Source organism: Prionailurus bengalensis, chromosome B4 (genome assembly GCF_016509475.1).
Source record: "Prionailurus bengalensis isolate Pbe53 chromosome B4, Fcat_Pben_1.1_paternal_pri, whole genome shotgun sequence".
Lineage (NCBI taxonomy): Eukaryota > Metazoa > Chordata > Mammalia > Carnivora > Felidae > Prionailurus > Prionailurus bengalensis.
In genome coordinates, this window is record NC_057358.1 from 136,976,753 (window position 1) to 137,001,213 (window position 24,461).

Below are 24,461 nucleotides of genomic sequence, written 5' to 3' on the forward strand. Positions count from 1 at the left end.
AGAATCCAAAGCAGGCTCCAGGCTCCGAGCCGTCGGCACAGAGCCCGACGCGGGGCTCGAACCCACAAACTGCGAGATCCTGACCTGAGCTGAAGTCGGGCGCTCAATCGACCGAGCCGCCCAAGCCTTTAGAGCCAACCCTTTAGAATTTCTTGCTGAATGTTTATGGTTTTAGGTAAGTCTCTAACGGGAAGTTGGTTTTCACATACGGCTGCAATAGGGTCCAATCGTATTTTCCTTTGGATGGGTAGCCAGTCAGTATCATTCATAAATACTTGTGGCTTAGTCCAACAATAAAAACATTTATATATTAATTAGTGATTCCCCACCGGATTGAGACCCTGCTCTGGTGTATTAAGTGCCACACACGCTCACTTATATTTCTGTTATTCCAATCCATTTGTCTATTCTCAAGCCAGCCGCGTACGGATTTGATCATAGTGCCTTCACGGTAGGTTTGCAGTCAACGTTGGGATGAGGTCTTAAGAGTGTTTCTTCGTCTACTGCCTCTCAGTGACCTTCGCATCCGGGAGGCTCCAGGTGAAAACCGTGGAGACGTAAAATGGAAAACGGCTGGATCCCCCTGTCACCTCGCGGAGGGGAGCCTCCCTGCAGCCTGCCCTGATTGCGTCATCTCTGCATGAGTGGTAGGCAACCCTCGTTCTGGCCTCCGCGTAGCCTAACCCGTCCCGGTAAAATCTGTGTTTCTGCGTCAAACAGCTAAAAGATACGGCATTGGCTTAGCGGCTGGTGGCGGGTGACGAGGAAACAGTGGGTCTGGGGGATGCGGATTCGGCTGCGGATGGGGACGCCTTTACCTGAGTCGGTCCACGTGAACTTACAGCCTATTGAACTTGCAACACTAAAATGAGATTTGAGGAAGCAGGAGCTGACAAGTTTGCCTTGGCTCTTGACTACAGGCAACACGATGTTGCAAGAAAGCCAAGGAGTGGCTCTTTTTTTTTTTTAAACTTTTAATGTTCATTTATTTTGAAAGAGACAGAGAGAGAGAGAGAGCCTGTGCGTGAACGGGGGAGCGGCAGAGAGAGGGGGGTGGAGAGAGAGAATCCCAAGCAGGCCCTGGCTGTCAGCACAGAGCCTGAGTGAGGGGCTCAAACTCATGAACCGGGAGATCATGACCTGAGTCAAAGTCAAGAATTGGACGCTTAACCAACTGAGCCACCCAGGCCCCCCAACAAGTGGCTCTTTGTGAGCAGAAATAAAGAGAACGGAGACATTCCAGAAATCCGGGGCTTAGCAAAGTTGGAAAGCCAACAATAACTTGATAAGGGATTTAGAAAGCCTTTAGGCAGTAAAGGCTCAAACTATCTCGGGGCGAAAAGCAGATGAAAAAGGTCCCGACAGACTCAAGGTGGCTGCGTTATGTTGTGAGCGAAACATGGGGGCCAAAGGCAAACGAAGCAAGTGGAGACCCGTGACCCAGAAAGACCTTCTGCACTGAGAACATGGAACCCACTAGAAACAAATATGTCAGACAGCGACGGCATTTTTAAGGAAACCGTATTGGAAAGGAACCCAAAGCTGGGACTAAAATACAGCGTCGGCTGTTCCCTGGGTCCCCAGTCATCCATGGCGGACAGCTGCCGAGAATCGCACAGCCCCCAAAGGGCGCACTCCCCAAGCCCATTTCAGGTGTGACCCAAGAGCCTGATGGCAGGACATATTCCGGGGCCAGAGAGAACAACCAACAAGGCACTTCCTCTGGAGAAGCCGAATCGAGAAAGCTGCCCCCTTCACCATGTCTGCCCAGCAGGCTGTTGCAATTGCCCCAGAGCAGAGAAGGCCACCTGTGTTCATTGGTTCCCGTCTCCACGTGGAAGGGTTCCCCGCAGGTGCCATGACCTTGCTCCATCACTGAATATGGGATCTGTAGAGGAGGCAGGTGACGTCTCTTGCGGCCTGTAGGTGTCCAGACCAAGAGGAGGCGGGACAGACCCTCTGAAGAGCGCCGTGAAGGTCACTTGCTCTAAGAGCCAAGATTCCAAGTTGGATTCTACATGTGGGACAAAGCGTGCCTTGAATATCTGGGGACCCCAGGAAGACTACTTTTCCTAGCTGCCTGGCGGTTAGGTGGGGCTCTGTGTCCCAACCAATGAAATATGAGTGGAAATGATGTTCATTACCTCCGGGCCAAAGTGTCCAAGAGCTGATGAGTTACCCTCACGCTCTGTCCTTCCTCGCCACGGTGACCCTGGTGGCTGCGGGGTGAGATGATGGTGAACAGGATAGAGGTGCCTGAGCCCCTGAGTGATGTATGCTAGAGGGTTCTCACCAACCCCCGCCAGATTTTGCTTGAATGAGATAGATATATATATATGTATATATATATAGTTTTTATGCTTAGCCGCTGGGTTTAATTTATTTTGGATTTCCTCCCTGTACCATCATATCATCTTGAAAGGTGGCATTTTAATTCCTTCTATTTCGGCCTTCACACCTTCGGAAGATTCCTCGTCTCTGCCTCACAGTGCTGCTGGGAGTTCATATTCGACGTGGGACAGAAGTGGCGAGAACAGGTGTCCGGGGCTGATCAGCTCCTGATCTGAAAGGAAAGCTTTCAAGATTTCAGGACTCCAGGTCTGGAAGGTGTTTTCTATACGTTTTTCACAGGTGTCTGCTGTCTGGTTGGAGAACATTCCCTTGTGCTCCCAGCCTGCCCAGCATTTTAAAACTTGAATGGGCCCTGATGTTTGTTTTTTGTTTTTTTTTTCTGTACCTATTGAGATAATCACATTCTTCCCTTTAATATGCTGATGCTGTGGATTATGGTTATGGTTTCATTTTTTTGCAGTTTATTTATTAAAAAAAATTTTCTTAAATGTTTTTATTTATTTTTGAGACAGAGAGAGACAGAGCACGAGCAGGGGAGGGGCAGAGAGAGAGGGAGACACAGAACCTGAGGCAGGCTCCAGGCTCCGAGCTGTCAGCACAGAGGCCGACGCGGGGCTCGAACTCACGGGCCGTGAGATCGTGACCTGAGCTGAAGCCGGACGCCCAACGGACTGAGCCACCCAGGCACCCCTTATTTATTTTGAGAGAGAGAAAGAAAGAGAGGGAGATGGAGAGAGGGGGAGAGAGAATCCCAAGCAGGCTCCATGCTGTCAGGGCAGAGCCCTACGTGGGGCTCGATCCCATGAACCATGAGATCAGGACCTGAGCTGAAATCAAGAGTTGGACGCTTACCCGACTGAACCCCCCGCAGGCGCCCCTCTAGTTATTGTTCTCGGATGTTCTACCAACCCGACATTTCTGGGACCCACCTGGAGGTGGGCCTGGAGTTTGCTTAGTGGGAATAATTTGCCTACGGATTCAACTTATTTAATAGTTACAGGGCTCTTTTGACTTCTATTTTCTAGTGTCAGTTTGGGGAACTTGTTTTTCCCAAGTCTTTAATCAGTTTTTATGTTTTTTGGATGTGTGGTGGGGCCTCCTTCTGGATTCCTGGTATTGAGAACTGACGACATCCCTCCCTTGTCCCACACCTGCCCGAGGCTCCCCATTGCCCATTCGATTCAGCCCAAGGCAGTTGGCTGGGCGTCCGCGGCCCTGAGGGATCTGAAGCCGATCATTGTCCCTTGCCATGTGTGGTCCCCTTGCCCCCGGCATAAGGGACAACTGGGGGGACAGAAGGCAGCTTTCCAGGAGCACACTCTTCATTCGGGGTGTTGATCCTGTCCCCTCCTCAGAGCCGGGCAGGGGAGGCGCATGTGTGTGTGTGTGTGTGTGTGCGTGTGTGTGTGTAGGGATGGGATTTCGAGATGACCGCTCACAAAGACGTGGGGCGCCTGCAGGGAGAGGACTGGCATTTCCTTCCCTGGTGGCCAGTCTGCTCCCCGCCAGCAGCCCTGCTCGAGCCCCCAGGCAGAGGCGGAGAGGCTGGGAGGAGCGGGGCTGAGGAAGGGGAGGTCACAGACCCTGGGACCTGTCACCTCTGGCTCTGCCGAGGGCAGGGAGCTTCCAGGGAGACAGGACAGCTGCCTGGGAGGGAGGGGTCTCAGCAGGGACGCTGTGGGGTGGCTTGCTGTTGCAAGACCACGTCCCTGTGTGTGTGTGTGTGTGCGCGCATGTGTGCGTCTGTGTGCACGCGTGCACAAATGGCTGCATCCTAGGAGCACGGGGCTCCCCAGAGAAGCCTCCATGTGCCCCAAGAACATGCCTGCGGCAGCAAAAGCAGTGACATCCGTCCAGCTCCCTGCCCTCCCCTCCTCTGGCCCCTTTCCTCCCCTCCGGCCGGGATGCCCCCTGCACTGGGGAGGAGAGGGGTGTGCCGGGTCTGCCCTCCCCCCACTGGGCCGTGGGACCGGACGCCAGGCCGTCAGGTGTGGGAGGCAGGGCTCCGAATGGCCTTTGAGACCGGAGCTTTGCTCTGGCCACATTGTCAACGGGGCTGAGACCCTGGTGGAAAGAGGCCCCCACACGGTCCCCAGAGGCGGCAGGTATGGGAGGCACAAAACCCCCGTTTGCCAACAAGTGTGTCTGTCCCTCCTGGAGTGCGGCGGGCACGGTCGTCCTCCGAGAACCCACGGGCTGGTGGCGGCACTCAGTCACCCAGGGCCACCTTCCAGGCCAGGTGTGGGAATACACGCTGCCCCCCATGCCAGGCCAGGCTCAGGCTTCCCGGAGATAACAAAGGAGCAGGGCCGCCTCGTGCAGCCCCTGTCCCCACCCGCACCTGTGTCCTTGTGGACGCCACCGGCCGGGCCTCGGGACTCGGCTCCTTTCCGACCTGCTCTTGTCCCTTGGGCAGGGGTCCCCCATCTGGCCTCTCCATCTGCCCTCGGGGCCACGCCCCCGAGGTCTTCCGGATGGACGCGTGTGCCAGCTGCCCGTAATGTCACCCCGGACGCCTCCCCAGCGGAGACCTCAGGCCCTCCTAGCCTCCCGGGCGCAGAGTCACAGATCACGGGGGCAGGTTCCCTCCGGTGCCCTTGAAACATTAAAGCAAGTTTCGGCACAGGGAACAGTTGACATGATCCTCCTTTATTAAAACCTAAGGACATCTTTATAAAAACTACTGTATATAAAGACCAAAACAGTGCAGCAACAGTCAGTGTAAAATACATTATTATTATTATTATCAGGAATATTACTGGTTTTTTTTTTTTTTTTTTTTTGGTTTTCCCGGTTATCAGCTCCCAGGGAGACCCGGTGCCTGCTCATGGGAAGTCTGGCCACGCAGGAGAGAGGACGCGTTCTTTCCCACCCTTACCCGCGTGCCCTTGTCTGGCTGACCCTGGGGTGGACATACCCACCTGGGGGGGGGTCCTGCCTTGTTGGGGTGACCGAGCCCCTCACCCTCGGCGTCCCAACTCCGTTATTGCACGTTACTCAGGCTGCCTGCCTGCCTCTCTGCCCGTGATGTGTCCCACCAGTCGGAACACACGACACAGGGGGGGAAGCAAAAAATGAGAAACCAAGGTGGGGTTCCAAGAAGACATTCTCTCAGGCCACCAGTTTGGCTCCGCTGGGGGCCCGCGGTGGCAGCGCCGTCTGTAACTTTCAATCACGCGCCCCAGCACGCGATCCCCCCTCCCGCCCCCCCCCCCCGGGGTTCGTCTGACTTCCACGGGATCCTGCACATTTTGGAGGGTGGTTTAGGGCCATTCACAGGGCACCTCATTGCACAAGCCCACTGGGGCCGCTGTTGGCGACGTGGTCCACAGAAACGATGTTCCTGGGAACCCATGACCACTTCTGTGACAGCACTGTGAAAGGTGCCTCCCGGAGGTGGCCCCTGCAGCAGCCCTGAATTTCACTCTGTCAAGGGCAAGCTCACTGGGGCTTTGATGCAAAGATAGGAGTTTTCGATACAGTGTGATTAACGGTCAAAGCCGGTCACTCACCGAGCGTCTACCCAGCACCAACTATCTGGCCGGGTCTGGTACTGAAAACTTGGGGGTGGGGCGGGGACAATGCCACCTCGAAGGTCACCATCATGGAGGGGATCCCTATTTGTCTTGTGGATCTGGGCCTTCCTGTTGGGCACGACTGGCCAATTCCCAGGGGATCCCAGCCCATGTTCCCTGACATCCCTGTGTTTGGCAGGAACTGCTCCCAGATGTGCGCTGGGTTCAGAGCGGGATAAATATTTGTCGAACTGATGAACGAATGCATGCGTGAACGAGCGGATCTTCTAGAACCTTCTGTCTCGCCTAATTGTTCAACTTCGACATCTGTTTTCCAGGCCGCAGCCCCCAAGGTTGCCTACGTTTGTTTAACTCCCATCTGGTGCCGTGTTTGTGCCGCAGGCTGGCTGGGGGGGGGGGGGGGCTCAGGTGGTGCTGGCCACATAGCAGGTGCGCAGCGTCTGAGTTCTGGGGGGGGAAAGGGCATTGCTCCCGCCCGGTGATGGGCTCGGGGGCTGCAGGTGGCAGTGAGCAGTGTCACCACTCACTGGGGGGTTGGCTCCCCTCACCCTGACCTTACAGATGGCTGTGGGGACCAGACAGACAGCATCCGACACCCGCCAGCTAAGCGGTAAGGTCAGGAGTTCCTGAAAGTCACCTCTGCCATTCCAACCCCAGATTTCCATGGCAGAGGATGGGGGGGGGGGTCTCCCACGGACGTCGCTCTGTGATGTCAAGGCTGCCCCTCCACACAGACAAGAAACGCCCCCGATAACACCACTCGGAGCTGTCACGTCATTCTGGATCGTCGAGGAACCTGCAAATTCACTTCTGAAGAGTCACAGCTCTTCCTGCCCAATCAGCCACGGTGAAAAAATTAAAGTGAACCAGGACACCATGTTTTTAAAGTCTGTGACTCTGGAAAAGGTGGTTTTGGTTTGTTTCCGTTTTTGTTTTTGTGTTTGATGGCATGGGCTCCAGCAGACCCAGCGAATGGGGCGTCAGCTGAGCCGGCGGCCGGGCCGGGGCCGGGGCAGGGGTGACGGGCTGGGGAGGGGTGCGGTGGAGGGTCTGACTCCCCACCTGCTGCGGACGAGGGTCTGGGGATCTGCGTGGGAGACAGTGCCCGGCACGGCGTCACCCACAGTCTCGCTGTGACTGAAATGATCTAAAGAGAGCTTCTGACTGGATGGTGAGCTGAGAAGGGTCTTGTGGCCGAAGTCTCTTTGCCCCACCCCTGGCCGTGTTTCTTCCTGTCCCCCCTTTCCGCCCCACCCTCCCCCCAAGCCCTTCCTTCCAGCCCCAGGGCCAAGCTTGCCTCAAGGGTGTTTGGGATGGTGAAGAGAAACCCCACCCGCCCTAGCTAACTGCCCACCTGTCCTGGTAAAGTATCAGGAACCACGGAGACACGGGATCCACGCGTGCGTGTGTGCAGTTAAGGCCCGTTTCGCGTCAGCCGTCCCCCAGGCGGCTGGTGGCTCCGGGCAGGTCTGCGGGAGAGCGGGCTGCTCCGTGAGGCGCGGGCGACGTCAGAGGTCAAGGTGAGGGCGGAGAGGCCCGAGGGTGCTGCCCAGTCCTGGTCCCGAACAGGCGCCTGACCACACCGATGACACCATACACGGCCGACACTTAAAGCATCGATCGAACTGCTCGTTAATTGCACAGCGTTCCCGGGGGGCGGGGGTGGGGGGGGGGAGGCCCTTACGGATACGGGGCGCCGGCTACACGGACCGGCCGGCCGGCGTCGGGGACAAATTCTTCAGGAAGGTACGTCGTCTTCTCCTTGCTCTGCTTTTTATTTTTCTTTTTGTACGATTATTACTGGCATTGTTACAAATGACGCGGTGATAAGCCAAAGGGAAACAGAGGCAGCTTGAACACCCGGGTTTGCGAGTCGCTAAAAATAAAAAACACTAACGCGGTAAATCTCTACCGGAGCTCGTCACTACCCCGTATCTGGTTCTCAGGGATGCGCTACTGACTGGCAAGGTGGCCTGCCACAGTAGGATGGGGACGGGTTTTCGCTGGGATGAGCTGGGCTCCTGCGGGCCTTGGAGGAGCCCTTGACACGGGGAGGGATGCACCTGCACACCCGTCCCCGTGCCCGCCGCGTGGGGCGCCTTGTCAGCCCCTCTGGGAGGCCGTGACTGCCGGCCCCTCCCTCTCGCGCCCCCCACCCGACCCACACACCCGTCAGGTGACACACGGGCTCGGAGAGGAGCTGGGAAGGGGCGCTGCTGTGGGTCCCCGCCCGCCACGCGCTCTGCCCGGCACTGGCCTGCTGCGTCTTGGATGTCTACTGAGCTACGTGTGGGAGGCCTCCGCTCCGACGGAATGTTCCATCCCGAGCCCCCACAGGGTTATCAGTCACTCCCGGAAAAGACTGCTGGTGGGGCCCAAAGCAGAGCCTTGCAAACCGTAATTCTCGGGGCTGCAGATCAGGCGGGTCCGAGCCCCGGCTGGTCTAAGGGATAGCAGCCTCCAGGCCTGGGGGGTGGGGACAGCCAGCCAGCTCCTCCCTGGCCCAGGAGGCACCTCTGAGCGAGCAGCTGTGTGGGGGTCACCCACAACCACGGGAAGCCAGACACGCAGCCCCCTACATCCCTGGCCTGACTCCTTCCTCTTCCCGAGGGGTAAACTGAGGGCAGAGGAAGCACAGGACTTGCCCGAGGTCACACTGCCCTTGGGGTAGAGCTGATGTCAGAATCTGGGTCTCTGTGGCCGCCCCACCCCCGACCCTCAGGTCCCCCTGATTCCCGAAGCTCGGCACCTAGGATGCCTTCAGGTGAGGGGTGACCCGCCTGGGAGGGGTGGGGTGGGGACGGCTGCCGAGCACCTCTCCAAGGCCCCCCACGGTGTCCGGGGAAGGGAAGACACGCCCAGCCCTACTCAAGACCCCAAGCAAAGTTTTCCCACGTTGCCCCTGCCAAGCCATACGCTCGGGCACCCCAGTCTGGGGAGACGCACGGAAACCGTGCATCTGGTCCCCCACGGCCTGTGGCAAGCCACGGGGGCCAGCGGGGTCTCAGCCTTAGCCCACGAAACGGGCAGCGTCCCTTCTTTACAGAGCTGTGGAAGGGACAGAGAGTCAGGGTGCACGGAGAGCGCTTCACCCAAGGATGGGCCGTTGTGTGCACAGCCTTACGGCCTCCCTCACCCTCCGCTCCTTCTGCCCTCCCTCTGGGTCCCGGCCACCCTGGATTTCTCCGGCTCCTCGAAACCATCCAGCGTGTTGCCGCCTCAGGACCTTTGTACTGGGACGCCTTCCCCCTGGCTTTAATGCCCGTGGCTGACTCTCGCTTCTCAGAGAGACGGTCACCAACGGACGGTTTGGACTGAATTCTCTCGGCCACGCCCTGGTCGCTATTGGTAGCATCCTCAGTCGTGACCCACTTCTCCCCAGCGTGGAGAGAACGCCACGAGCAGGGGCCCGCCCGCTCACTTGCTGTGTCTGAAGGGCAGATAGTCCGTGTGCAAGAACACTGGGTCTGGCTAGGTGAGGAGGTGCCGTCAGGGGACACCCGTGTATCGAGCAGGGGCCACCGAGCCAAGAGCTGGGGGAGGTCTGGTCTTCGCTGACACCAGCAGGACGAGGGTGTCTACACTGGCAGTGTGGCCTTGGGGGATTCATGTGATCATTTCTGGGGCAATGCCCTTCCGTGTGTGTGCCCTGGGCCAGCAGGGGTGTGGGTGGTGGTAGGGAGATCTGTGGACGGATGTCACAGGCATCGGGTTTCTGGAAGTCTCACCTTAAACTAGAACGGTTTCTAGAAACGTCCCCCTCCCTGGGGGCTCCCACAGCCCCCTGTCCGGCACCGATCTGTGTGTCTGTCTATCCCATCAGATGGTGGCCCCACCAGGGCAGAGGCAAAGCTCGCCTGCCTCAGGGCCGGTCCCCATCACAGCCCAGCCTGGGGCCTGACACACAGCAGGTGCTTAACCAGGATGTGTTGTGTGGATGCGGGTTTCAGGGCAGTGGTGGGCGGAGAACTCGGGGCGACAGCCAGTCCGCCGAGAAGCCAGTGGCGAGATTTCCCAGGGACTGCGCTGGGGGTGCCCTGGGCTGGGGAGCTTGGACTTTGGGTTCCCACACCCCTAAGATCAAACAGAGGGGACGGTCTCCTCCTGGCCTTGTGACCCTGGCACCTTCATTCCTCAGAGCCGTTTCTCCAGGGGGCTCACCACACCCCCCTCCCAGGCGGCGGCAGAGCGTGCGCACAGAGACACGCGGCCAAGTGCCTGCGCCATGGATGGCCCAAGACGCGTCTCCTGTTACCACGTTGTGACAGGAATAAATTCCAGAAGCACAAACCCTCACTAGCACTTGCAAAGCCCCAGTGGCCTCTGAGACACCGCTGATGGCAGCTGGGTCCCAGCTGCCAGCTGTGGCGAAAAGCTTGCCCCGGGACGCCGGTAAGGACCCCCAGCACAAGGGACCTCTGCCCATAAGAAGACTCGGGGACCCCAACAGAGACTCAGCAAACAAAAAGAACACCCCAAATCGCACACACGTGCACGCACGCACGCACACACACACACACACACTCACATTCAGTATTCTGACACGGAAAGGCCCACAGGCCACGACTGGAGGGAGCGGAGGCAAGGGGCCCACGGGTACATCGCACAGGCTTGCATTAGAGTGGCTCTGTGTTGCCCATCCTGAGTCCAAGTTGGCGTCACCTCTCAGAAGCCACCGGCCCAGAACGGGACTATTGCTTGCGAACGGGTGGCTCACGACCCCCTCCCTCCCTTACGGCCCCCGGCCCCCACCCCTGAGTTTGCTCCTAGTCTTAGAAGTCCGCGGAAGGGGGTTTGGGGCACAGGTGGCATTCCCTCCTGTGCCACCGCTGCAGCCACCTCGGCTCTCCCTGGGGTCTCTGCTGACGTGGTTCTTCTCGGAGGTCGTGCCGGGCGCTTCGGGTCTCACCTCCCCCATCCTGAGGCACGGCGAAAGGGTTTTCTGGGGAAGCAGAAGGAAAGAAAACATCACCTGGTGTCTCCTCCGTGGGGACTCACTGAGGACCTTTCTGCTGGGCCTCAGTGCCAGGAGAAGCCAGGTTTTCCCCGAGTGCGTGACTTCTGGATACTGAGAACCATTTGGCTTTAACACGGGGAGCAGGACAATCACGTCCGCCACCACTATGGCCCCATCCAGGACCAGCACCCGTGGCCCATGCAATAAGACAAGAAAAAAGCACAGTGTCTCAGGAGTGGAAAAGAAGAAACTGAATCACAACTAACAGCAGACAATGTACACAGAAAATCCAAGAGAATCAACAGGGTAATTGTTAGGACAGAACGCAGATACAGATACGACTTTCAATCCACGAGACATCAGATTCACCTCCAAAGCCCGATGGTGTTTATCTGCGGCAACAATTACCAGAGTGACCACGTGTCTCAGCTGGGGTCATCCCAGATAACACCAGCTGTTCTGACATAATTTTTAATACTGTTCCCCTTCCGGGCTAGTAAGGATTTTCATTTGGATGATAAACCATACAGTCACCCTTGCTATAAAAAAACTAGAAGATATTAAGAACAGGCACCAATACCACTCACGATCATAATAAAAACCATTGTGAATCTTGGAATCACGTCACTGGATGCGACCATATCCTACGAAGCGATGGGGCGGAAACCAGGGTGCTCCTGGCACAGGGACGGGCCGAGAGACCCATGGGGCAGGGGCAGGAGTGCAAACACTGGCCCACAGGGCACTCACAGCTTTGAACAGCAGCGTCGCGATGGCACTGTGAGTCCTCTGTCCCACATCCATTCAAAGGGGTAACGGGCTAGTCGCAGACACTTACCTTCCCAGACTTCCTGGCAGACGGGCTGGTCACGTGACCCAGTCCCGTGTAGGCGGAAGTCCACTGCGGAGGGGACGTGAATCCAGGTAAGAGCGTGAGAAGGAGGGGCACTCGCTAATGCAGGTGACGTGGGGGGCCGGGAGGAACCTGGTTCCGGTGCTGGGTCCTGACAGCTCACCTCCATGCCAGGGCGGCTGGGCTTCTGTTACTCGCATCTGATCACGGCTCTTAACCGATAAGCCATCGTCAATCAAGCCCCAGGGTGTGTTGGGGGGGGGCCAAGGCCGGGGAGTTGAGGGCGGGGCTCTGACAAGGCCAGCACAGCCCATCCTTCCAGAGCAGGCGAGAGGCCGAGAAGCAGGCCAACCTCCCTGCTCTGCATCCGCGGGGACACGTGCGTGGGCGCAGGGTAGGGGTTCCACAGAGCCTCGTCCTCTGCCCGGAGCAAAGCCAGGTCCAGTGACCACCCCCCCACCCCCCGCTTTACCTTTCTCCATAGCATCTACCAAGTTTACTTACTGGTCCAATTTACTATGTGTCTCCCCAGCTAGAAAGTAAGCCACGAGGGGACCAAAAGGGTTTGAGTTCTGTGTTCACTGCTGTATTCTCAGGGGCTGGGACGGTAATCGGCAGGCACATCACAGGGGTTTCCCACGTGCGTGTGGAAGGATGCACGAACCAAGAATGGAAAACCCAGATGAACCATCTTTCAAGTTTCCCATCGTCTTTTTGAGCCTCTTTTTGAAACCGAGTTCTCGCGAGTCCTTATATATAAATTACTCGAGGACCAAGGCCAACCGGGGGGAGCACAGCAAGGGCCCTGGCAGCGAGAATCTATTTAACGGCAGGACCGTCTGAGACAAAGCCGAGGGTCGTGACTATTATAGGAAAGAAGGAAAGCGAAAACAGAGGGCCGGTGTAAATGATAACGGATAGGAGGGTAGAGGTGAGACGGAAGGAGGGGACAGCCCATCAACCACGTCTTCGTCACTTACGTCCAGGGGTCTGAAGAATCGTTCCGAGGTTTCAGTAAAATTGGACGCACAACAGTAAACAGAAAAAAAAAAAATCATAAAACACAAGCAACCGAAAGCATTTGGCGGAAGGGAGAGAAGGCGAAGGAAAACAGAAATATTCGGATTTGGACATCCTTCATATGTAGGGAGAAGATAAACATGGTCTAAAGAAAGAGAGAATTAAGGGTGTCCTAGCACAGCATAATTATAAAGATAACCACAGGATCAAAAACACAGCCTTGCAAATTGTCACAAGACACAGACACAAAAAACGAAACAAAGAAAACAGAGACCATATGGCGAAAATTGACAAACCTCCACAAACGCTAGAAAAGCAGGAAGCCCATCACAAACCATGACAGTACTAACGCCAAATGTAGCTGCCACGTCAGGAAATGCTAATGAGCCATACACACTCGCTTAAAAAAAAAAAAAAAGACTCGGGGCGCCTGGGTGGCGCAGTCGGTTAGGCGTCCGACTTCAGCCAGGTCACGATCTCGCGGTCCGGGAGTTCGAGCCCCGCGTCGGGCTCTGGGCTGATGGCTCAGAGCCTGGAGCCTGCTTCCGATTCTGTGTCTCCCTCTCTCTCTGCCCCTCCCCCGTTCAGGCTCTGTCTCTCTCTGTCCCAAAAATAAATAAACGTTGAAAAAAAAAAAAAAAGACTCTCAGACCAGATGACAAACAAGGTCTCCTGAAGGCAGAACGGGGTCACGTGGGTGTAACGTAAAAGGCTGGGCAGATGGCAGGGGTCTTGATCCGAATCTTAGGTAAAGCCGGAGTCTAGCAGGAGAAAAAACAGGGCACTGGGCGGGGGTCGATCAAGGATGAGTCACCACGAGGATCTCAGAGTAAGGGGTGTCTGTGCACCAGATAACATGGCCTCTGCCTTACGGGGCCAGAACTGCTGGAAATGTACGAAGCAGGAGACACGCTGGCTAGTATTTGTGCATTTTTTACAAACGTAAATGAAAATACACATTTTTTTGATTTCAAAGAGAGAGAGAGAGCGCACGCGAACGAGAGTGTGCATGCAAGCCGGGGAGAGGGGCAGAGGGAGACAGAGAGAATCCCAAGCAGGTTCCACGCTCGATCCCAGCACCCTGGGATCATGACCTGAGCTGAAATCGAGTCGGACGCTCAACCCACTGCGCCGCCCAGGGGCCCCACTGCTACTCACGCGTTTTGATTAACCTCTCTGTCCATTACAGAGTAAGTTGACAAATGTGTGTGTGTGTGTCATGTGCAGATGTGTGCGTGTGTGTGCGCATTCAACACAATCCGCCTTCTGTTCAAAGGGTCTTGAAAACAAACGCACAGAAAATGACTATCAGACCACGAAGAGAGCAAACTCCCAACTTCAATAAGGAGATAACATTCTCTGATCACGATACACTAGAATTTGAAAGTATTTAGGGGCGCCTGGGTGGCGCAGTCGGTTAAGCGTCCGACTTCAGCCAGGTCACGATCTCGCGGTCCGTGAGTTCGAGCCCCGCGTCGGGCTCTGGGCTGATGGCTCGGAGCCTGGAGCCTGTTTCCGATTCTGTGTCTCCCTCTCTCTGCCCCTCCCCCGTTCGTGCTCTGTCTTTCTCTGTCCCAAAAATAAATAAAAAACGTTGAAAAAAAAAATTTTAGAATTTGAAAGTATTTACAACCAAACCACAAATCAAAGCCAACTCTACCACCAAGACGTCTAGAAACTCTCTAATAACTCTTGGGTCCAAGAGAGAGCCAGGGAATTAAGATTCCAGAAACTGGGGACCATAATAAAAATGAAAATAGCACATCTCAGAACCTGTGGGATGCTCAGGAGACGCTCAGAGGAAAATTTACAGCTTTAAATACTGATATTAATAGACAGGACATGAATTAACGATCCCACTCAGAAAATTAAAAAAGAAAGGCCAAACAAACTCCAGGAAAAAGCAACTGCTACCTTAAAAGTGAAATTAAGTTGGGGCACCGGCCGGGGTGGCTCAGTCGGTTAAGCGTCTGACTCTTGGTTTCAGCTCAGGTCATGATCTCACGGTTTGTGACCTCGAGCCCCGCGTCGGGCTCCACGCTGACAGCACAGGGCCGGCTTGGGATTCTCTCTCTCTCTCTCTCTCTCTCTCTCTCTCTGCCCCTCCCCCACTCTCGCAAAGTAGATAAACACTCCTTAACAAAACTGAAATGAACTTAAAGACAAAGGCAGGAAGGAATAAATAAATAAATGCAATTTCTGGTTCTTTGCAAGACACTGAGACGTGAGCTGTGGCTGAATCGAAAAGGCAGGAGGAGGAAGTGACCGCTGGCTTTCCATTTCCGCTGTCCCTCGGCCCCCGCAGACAGGCTTTTGTCCCAACTACTCTGCGGAATTTGCCCTTGTCAAGGTCACCCAAGGCTTCCATGTTGCTAAATCCCGTGGTCGATTCTGGTCCTTTTCTCCCTTCCCCTCCCCCCCCCCCCGCCTGCCTCCGCCAGTGGGGTTGCCACAGGGTCACTCCTCTTGTCTCCGCGACACTCCGAACCTCTCCCGGTTCTCCTTCTGCTTCTCTGGTCACCGCTGCTCACGCTCCTCTCCACGTCCCTTCCCCCCTTCCCCTCCCTTCTCCTCTCCACCTCCATCGCCCCTGAGGAGCTCATCTCCTTCCGGGGGCTCAGACACTATGCATCGAGGGCTCTCTGACCTCAGGGATTTCCAAACTGTCCACTTGGCATCACCCACTGGAGATTCACCGGACATCTCAAACGTAACCTGCTCTAAACTAAACCCCGGATCTTCTTCCCCAGTCGGCCTTCCCACGATGGTCCTGACCTCAGGAAATATAAGTCCATCCTTCCTGTGGCCCGCACCGGAGCCCCAGGGCTACGTCTGGCCCCCCTCTTCCCTCAAAGCCCACTCCGATCCGTTAGCGGGCCCGCCTTCTGCTGTACCCGTGAACCACACGCTCCCTGCGCCCCCTTCTCCCACCGCGGGTCGGGCCCGCAGGTTTCCTGCAGTGGCTTCCTTGGGCCCCTGGGCCAGAGGGACCCTGTGAAAACCCGAATCAGATTATGTCACCGCTCGGCTCAAAGTCCTTCAGGGCCCCCGTCCCATCAGAGAGGAAGCCAAAACCTTCTCTCTCCATCGCCTCTGATCAAGCTCTTGTCTTCTCTCTCTTGTTCACTCCACCCTGACCCAGATGCCTCATTTCGTGGGTCAGCTTGACTGGGCAGTGGGGGTGGAGCCGGGTATCTGGGCAAACAAGATGCTGAGTGCGTCTGCTCCGGTGTTTCTGGATGAGACTCACATCGGAACCAGGTGACTGTGCAAAGCTGACCGCCCTTCCCGGTCCACCGGAAGCCTGAATCGGACAAGCTGGCTGACCGGGGGAGAGTCCCCTCTCGGCCTGGCGTCTTCCGACTGGGACGTCGCTCTTCTCCGGCCTTCAGCCTGGGACGCGTACCGGCCCGCGCGCACCATCCGCTCTCCCGGGTCTCCGGCTTGCCAACTGCAGATCGCGGGACCGCGTAGCCTCCAAAACTGCACGAGCCAATTCCTTGTAGTAAATCTTTTTATATATCTGCACCTGTACTCACAGGGTGTCAGTATCTCTTTCTATAGCCTACCCGTATCTACAGTGTATATATATCTACAGCGTGTCTATATCTACATCTGGAGTGTATCTCTACGTATATGTGTATCTGTATCTGTATCCACAGATTGGTTCTGTTTCCCGAGGACCCAGGCACCCATCTCTTCTCCCAGAGAGACACATGACTTATTCCCTCATGGCCTTCAAGTCACCTGTGCCTGAGACCCTCTCTGGCCACCCTAAGAAGCTGCATTCCATCTCCAATTCCTTCCGTGCTATGCTGTTTTGCTCTCTAGCACTAACTAAAATCTAGCCGTGCACAGGTGTTACCCACGTAGGTTTAAAATCCTCTGCGCATAAAAGTAGGCGTCTCATCGGTTCGGTCGACTACCATATCCCCAGGACAGTAATGATGCCGGGCACACAGCAGGTGCTTGGCGAACCGAGGTGAGCAGACAGATAATCAGAGAGGAGCGAGGGAGCCCGCCCGCTCAACTCCGTCCAACGACATCAGAAAACCTCGACGAAATGAGTGAAGTGCCAACAAAACAGAAATTACCCCCAAGGATCCAGGAAAAGAGCATCTAAGCAGACCAATTGCCAAGTGGAGAGACAAAAACTGTCAAACCGCAAATCCAAAGTCAAAAATAAGATCAATGCAAATCAAAGCCATCATGAGAAAGCATTCCGGGCCACCAAACGGGACCCTTCCGCGTGCTCGCACCCACCACTTCGGCAAAGACCAAAAAAGGTCGTGCGCTCCTCGTGTTTGCTGGTTTGTGGGGCTGGTGGGGGGCGGGGCGGGCGGGGGGGGGAACCCCTGCCTCGTTGCTACAGTAGCAGAGACATCAAGGTCATTTCTGGAAGGCTGTCTGACGTGCTGCAGAGTTACAGGCGCACATGCCCTCTGACCCCGCAACTCCATTTCACAATCATCCCCCAAATCTGCGCGCGGGCGATGGCGGGAGGTGGGGATCAATGACGTGGCCGTCGGTAGGGCACCGGTTCAAAAGCAATGGCTCCCCACGCGTGGAGAGGGAGGCCGACATCAGAAAGGGCAGTCTGTCGCCGCCCCAAGGCCCCACGCCCACACACCTCCCATCCTCTGGTGTCTGTCTTAGCCGTCGTCGGGGTCGGTGACTTCAATCCTGTCTACGTGCCGAGGCCTCTTCCCTGGACTTTATTCTGGAACATCCAACCACCTCCTGGCTGTCCCCTTGGGTACCCAGCCGGCATCTCGTCCTCGACACGCCCGAAACCGAACTCCTAGGCTTCCTTCTAAACCCGCTCCTCTTCGGTCCCCTTTTCGGCTGATGGCAGCTCTTTTCCCGCACACCCAGGTCCAGCCCGCCAGCCAGTATCTCGTCGTTTCAAAATACACGCGGAACCTAACCGCTTTCCAAGCCGCCGCCCTCGAGGACTTCAATACTCTTAGCTGATTTCTCTGCCCTTACCTCCCGACAGTGCATTCTCGACACGGAAGCCAGAGTTCTCTGTGCTTCTTAGATATTTTTGAAATATAGGGGGCGTGGGGCGCCCGGGTGGCTCAGTCGGTTAAGCGTCCAACTTTGGCTCAGGTCACGATCTCGCGGTCCGTGGGTTCGAGCCCCGCGCCGGGCTCTGTGCTGACAGCCGGGAGCCTGGAGCCTGCTTCGGATTCTGTGTCTCCCTCTCTCTCTCTCACGCTCTGTCTCTCTCTCTCCAAAATAAATAAGTATTTAGCAATTTTTTAAAAAGATATAGGGGGCCCCTGGGTGGCTCAGTCGGTTAAACGTCTGACTCTTGATTTCAACTCAGGTCATGATCTCAGGGTTCGTGAGATCAAGTCCTGCGTCGGGCTCCGTGCCGAACGCATGGAGCCTGCTTGGGAGTCTCTCTCTCCCTGTCTCTCTCTCTCTCTCTCTGCTACCCAACCCCCCTGCCCACTCGAGCTCTCTCTCTCCAAAATAAATAAATAAATGTTACAAATAAATAAATCTTTTCTGCTTGAAAGTCTCTAATGGCTTCTTATTACCAAGGCTCTGGTGTCTCTCCATGGTGCCCCCCATACTTTCCCGACGTGGTCTCCTGCCATGCCTCCTTTGTCTTCCTCTCCAGCCCTCTTAGTTGTTCCTCCAACATTCCTGGGCGCCCCTGCCTCAGGGCCTTTGCACTTGCTGTTTCCTCTGCCCAGGCTGCTCTCCCAGACATCTGTGCACGGCTCATTTTCTCAGCAACCTCAGGTCTCGGTGCAGACGGCTCTTCAGGGAGGCCTTCCTGACCCACCTGCACCCCCGACCCCCTGCTCACTGCCACACTCTTCACATTCCTTCCTTTGGGGACCATCCGCCTTCCCGCCTCCACATCTGTTCTCTAAGAGCAGGGCTTATCTGATGCAGGGTTTTCTGCTCTTTCCCAGCCCTGGGGACTTAGCTGCGGGGGGGGGGGGGGGGGGAGGCCTGGATGATTCAGACTCTGGCCTTGGCAGCTGCATCTGGAGAGGCAGACAGTGACATCAGGCAGGGAAATGCTGAGACAGAGCAAGCCCCAGGGGCTCAAGGAAGAGGAAGCGTGAGGACGCTTGTGGAGGAACTCCAGGTGGTTGTCTAGACCTTGCTTGGCTTCCCCCAGGGACAGGGAGCTCACTAGCCCACAGCCCATTGCTTTCTACTGTTCGGTTAGCTGGGAAACCTTTATCATATGGGCTGAATCCTTCCCGTAGCTCCCCCCCTTGCCTCTGGTGGCCCTTCTGAGACACGGAGGCAGCAGGAATGTCCTCCTTACTCGTCTCTGCTCTTCAGCTGACGTGGAAATGAGGCTCCCCTTTCTCTGAAGGGAGGCGGCATTACCCGTGACCCTGGCCAGGGCCCCCAGGAGGCAGTCCCTGCTTCTGGGCCCCGCGATCAGGCCAGCCTCTGTATTTGCCCAGAGAGACTTCTCCGGACAGCAAAAGCTGCTCCAGCGCCCGCCTGGGGGGAGGTGAGTGAGGCCAGCAGGTGCGAAATTCAGGCCGGGGGAACCGAGTCGGGGGCGCTGGGGTGGGGCATGCGGGGGGCCTCTTGTCATTGCTCTGTGCACAGGCCGGGCAGTGGGACGTGGCGTTTATTGCATTATACATTTTATGTATGTTCTTTTTTTACGCTTATTTATTTTGAGCGAGAGAGAGAGAGAGAGAGAGAGAGAGAGCGAGGGACCGCATGAATAGGGGAGGGGCGGACAGAGAGGGAGAGAGAGAATCCCAAGCAGGCTCCACACGGTCAGGGCAGAGCTCCCCTCGGGGCTCGAACCCACCAACTGAGAGATCCTGACCTGAGCCGAAATCGAATGGAAGCTCAACGGACCGAGCCCCCCGGGCGCCCCTTACGTATCTTCTTTTGCGCGAAGTGAAATATTTCGAAATCAGTGGCATTAAAAAAAAAAAAATTGGTCAGGGTTTCTTCAAGGGTAAAGTTTAGAGGCCTTAGCAGGCACTCGGGGCCTTCCACCACCAGACTCCGACTACTGTGTCCACATCTGTGCTCCCCTCTCCAAAGCCTCTCCAGAACGCCCGAGTTTGCTCCCAGGAGGCTGGGGACACCGCCCCTTTCTCTACGTGGCAAACTCCTACTAATCCTTCAAGACCCTGCTCACAGGGCACCCCCTCCATGCGGCTTGTCTTGGTGACAGTACCACAGGGCCCTGCAGACGGGCTGGGGGTGGTGACTGCCCCTGGCCTTGGGGGGCAGGCCTGGGTTCAGATCTCAGGTCTCTCCCTCGCAAGCTGTGTGACCCTGGGCAAGTCACTCAACCTCTCTGGGCCTCAGAACCCACCCGATTGCCACTCCTCACTGCTGGCCAACGGGGCCTCTCACTGCCAGCTCTGGCCTGGCCCATCTGGACACAGCAGGGCCCGTCACCCCAGGGCAGTCCATGCACATCAGGAACACTGCACCTCAGAACAAAGAGTCAGCGAATGTCAGCTTTTGTTCTGCTTTCGTGGCACTCACATCGCGGTCACGCAGGGAGCTCCCGTCCGTGAGGGTGGGAAGCCGATGGATCGGCCGGCTCCTGTCCCTGAGAGCCACCCGCCCCTGTCCTTGGGGGCCACCGGTCCTCCCGGGCGCCTTGCGGGTGGCCTGGCCCAGGGTCACCAATGCTCCTTTCCCTCAACACCAGTGTCCACACCTAAGCCCTCGCCGGCCGCACCTTCTGCCAGGCCTGGTTGGGTGCTGGGGGCACAGACCTGAGCCAGGGGTGGGCCCTGCCCTTCTGGGCTCAGAGCTGCTGGGGGAGCCGCACGGGGACCCGCAAACAAGAGCGGGAGGTCCGCGCTGTGCCAGCAGGGAGTGCCGGGGGCCGTGCCTGGTGCCGAGGTGGAGGTGGGGCTCAGGGAGAGCCCTCGGGGAGCCGGGGGAGCTGGTGTCGAGCTGAGGCCCCGAGCAGAGTCAGGAAGATGAGGAAGGGACGCAGGGGGAGGGCACGGCCTGAGCCGAGGCCGTCCAGGGGCTCAAATGGTGCAGCACAGACGCTCCTGGCAGGGGTGAGTCTGGGGGGTTGGCGGCCACCAGGCACTTCCGTGCCAGGCGAAGGCACTGGGACGTGACCCTAGGGCCCCGAGAGCAGACGTGGAAGCCACCACTCCCCCCACCCACCTCCCCGGCTGTAATAAGGGCGGGGGTCGGGGCCGGGGTCAGGGGTCAGGGCGCTTGGGCTGGGTGTTTCTTCTGTGCCAGCGTTTTCCACGCACAGTCTCGCCGAGCTCTCCCACAGCCCTGCGAGGGGGGAATGTTACTTCCTCCGCGTACAGATGGGGACACTGAGGCTCGGAGGGGTCACGCAACCCGCGCACGTGTGGAGCCGGGAGGGCGAGCAGCCTGGGCCACCGGCTGCTGTGTGCGCCCATCGCTCTGACGCAGGGCAGTGGCCTGGCGGGCTGGGGGCAGGGAGCTGGGGGGAGGGGGGAGGGGCGGGGGGGCGGTGCAGAGAGAGCTGCGAACCGGCAGCAGCGGGGGGAGGGGGACCCACCAGGATGACGAGTGTCCCAGCTGGTGTCTGCGTCCTAATTGGGACGATAAGACAGAGCACCTGGCAATTTAAATAACAATGAACGCTTCCAGAAGGCTGAGAGAGTCGGGAACAATAACGCTTAGCTGACAGAGGCAGGAGTCAGGAGACCCAACATGACTCATTGCCTGGGGGGGGGGGGGGGGGGACCGCAGACAGTGCGCCCCTCCAGGGCGGGGGTACCTCCATCTGCGTCTGCGTCTGCGTGGCACTGACCATATATCCACTGCACCCCCCCTGCCCCCCCCAGCTCCGAGATGCGGGGATGCTCGGATCCACCTCTCACGAGGGGCAAACCGTGCAGGTGCCGGGAGTGAACCTTCGGGGGGGCGGGGGGCGGGGGAGAAGGCAATCCCACCGAGGCGAGAGCAGAGTCCCCCCCCCCCCCCGCCCCCGCCAGGGCAGAGCTCTGAGCCACAAAGGAGGTGGTCTCGGAAGGCTGCGTGGAGGAGGCGGCCTTGTGTAACACACACCTTCGGGAAGAGCTGGCTGGGGCCAACGCCGACGTCAGGCGCTCTAAGACTCATCTGGGAACTGCTGGGTCGTGGCTTCCTGGCGTCCTTCCCTGCTCTAGGCCAGGGCTGGGAGGGGAGCACGGGTGCGGGTCCCAGCTCTGCGCTGCCACGGTGGACCGGGCACGTGGCAGGTGGAAGGGCGGGCGGCACCCCCCACCAGGTGCCCCCGGCACCCCAGTCACCTGCCGCTCCCTAGGCTTCCGGGAAAGGTGAGACGCTATCCCAGCAGACACCCTACTCGTGGACAAGTCAGACAAATTTTGTGTTTCGGAGGACGCCGGGTCATTTTAAAGGCAGACGATGGCTGTCCTCCCAGCGAATAGAGAGGCCAGACAGATGGGGGAGGGAAGGACGGTGTCTCTGGTGCCGGGTGCTGCCCGTAGCTTCCACAGACGTGGCGTTGTCTCTGTGTTTCAGGGAGCACGCCGACGGCACCGGGGGCAGGGGAGGCTGTTCGGGGGACAGGGACGGGGCGTCATGGGGGCGACGGGCAAAGGGCAGGGCATTTGGTCCCCCACATCCCTACGGCTGGCCTCGATCCTCTGAGGACACCCCCTCTTTGAGCCTCTGGATCCCACACCTCCTGGTTTCCTCCAGCCTCCTGTCGGATGCTCCTCCCGACTCCTTTCCAGGGGTCCCTTCGTCCCCCCAAGAGCTCCCACACACTCCTTCCTCTCCCCAGGGGACCCCAGCCCCTCAGACTCCACGACAAGTCCCGTTGACCAAGTCCAGGCTGGGCTGCAGCCCAGGCCTTCCTCTGAGACCCTCCTTGACTTGTCTGCGGCCCTAACATCACCCCCCTGATGCTCACAGATGCTCACAGGCCTCCTGAACTTCAGATGTCCCTGCGCAGCTGGTACCAAAGCCACACCCACCCCGGGGTTCCCATCTCAGAATATCCCACCAGTACATCCCCAGCGGCTCCGTCCAGGGTCCCGGGTCTCCCCTTTGGAGCCCCCTCCTCCGTACCGCTCGCCAGCCAGTCTCAGGGGCGCTGTCCCCTGCTTCTGCCACAGCCCTGCCTGTGACACCCCGATGGCCTCTTCGCTGCCCGAGGCAACTTTTTAAAAGACACATCGAGCCACGTTCCTCTCCTCGAGGGGTGTCCCCTGTGCCCGGACTCCGAGCCCACTCATCACCGCGGCCCCGCATGATCAGCCCCGCCGGTATCTCCGGCTCCTCCCTCCTGTGCTCCCCTTCTTCCCCCATCCCTGCGCCCCGACCTTCCTTCTGATGCACGGACGCCCCAGCTCTCTCCGCCTCGGTGCCCACGGCCTGTCTTACGTGGCAGGCCGCGGGGAGCCTCAGAGGGGCCGGTGGCCGAGGAGGGCTGACCCGGCATGCGCCCCGTGGATGCAGGGCTGGAGGCCGTTCTGGCTTTCGGGGGGCGGGGGGGCTGAGGGTCCGTGGGGAGCTGGCTCCGGGAGCTTCGCCATCCAAGCCCTGCACGCGGCCTTGTTCCCGTCACTTCGCCCTCCTGACTTCTGGACGTTTCTCGGGGAGCTCGGGGGTCTTTAAACACCGACATCCTGAAGGTGAATTTTTAGTGCCGCTTTGGTAAATATTTAATGCCACTGCTCGCGCCGGGAGATCTGCGTTCTGCATTAAATGCCACAAAGTGCTGGAGACGCTGTGTTCTTTTGTGCCGCCACCCCACCTCTTCCTGCCCGACGAAAATAAAGACTCCCTTTGCCTCCCGTCATGAATTTTTCAAGTGCTCTCCACATCCATTCTGGTCCCCGATCGGCGTCCCCATTAGGCAGATGGAAGGTCAGAGGCTTCTGTCACATGAGAGGAAAGCAAAGCCCCGGCAGGGACGTGGCCGTCCAAGGTTAAGCAGCAAGCCTGCGGCAGAAGGAATCCAACAGCAGCCGTGCCTCCCAGCCCGGGGCTCGGCTCCGGGCACTGGGACGCGCGGGACTCGGGCCGTCCCTGCCCTCACCGCATCCAGCCGGCCCAGACGTGATAACAGACCGCGTGGGCCTGGCCGTCATGCGAGTGGGGAGCAGGGAGAGAAGAGAGGAGGGTGGGAGGCCTCAGGAAAATGGCCACCAGGAGCAAGGTTTTGAGGGAGGAGTAGGAGCTCGCCGAGGAGCCGGGGTGGGAACCCAGCGAGGTGACCAGGCTTGGCTGGGGCCCCACCCGTTCTGTGTACCCGGCCCTGGCTGGGAGCTCGGCCCGGGTCCGGGTTGCGTAAATCCTGGGGAAGCTAACGCGCCTCTAGCTCCCAGGGTTCTTTCTACCTTGCCCGTGACCGTCCACGGCTGCTGGTCCCCTGGCCCTAGCTCTGTCCAAATCTCTGCTTTTATGGTAACGCGCCCCTGAGCTGCTCCGATGCCCTGCCCCCGCCCCCCCCCCGCCCCCGCCCTTCCTGTGCCCTCGGGTCGGGACAGAGGTGGCGGGAGGGGGCGAGGCTGGAGCCAGGGTCACACCCATGCACGTGAGCGTGCACACAACACACACATTTATGCACACGCACGGCACACAGACGTGGTATCATACACACACACACACACACACACACACACACGCACGCTAGTCTCTGGCCTGCCTGGCTGGGACCAGAGCCGGGGGAAGGCTATGTATCACGGGCAACACGTCCCGAGTCTGCCGTCCCTCCTGGCCCCTCTCTGGCTCCTGCTCACCCGGGACCCGCCCCCGCCCCCGCCCG

General features: G+C 58.1%; 1 protein-coding gene across 1 annotated transcript in view; it reads right to left on the reverse strand.

Annotated features, from left to right (window-relative positions):
* Positions 1–7,648: 7,648 nt before the first annotated feature.
* The window catches only part of SHISAL1 (shisa like 1), a 72,069-nt gene continuing 55,256 nt past the window's right edge, over positions 7,649–24,461 (reverse strand). Inside the window, exon 5 of the mRNA XM_043562860.1 lies at positions 7,649–10,830. Coding sequence (XP_043418795.1) covers position 10,830 — 1 coding nt within the window. The 3' untranslated portion in view covers positions 7,649–10,829. The remainder of the gene's footprint in view (positions 10,831–24,461) is intronic.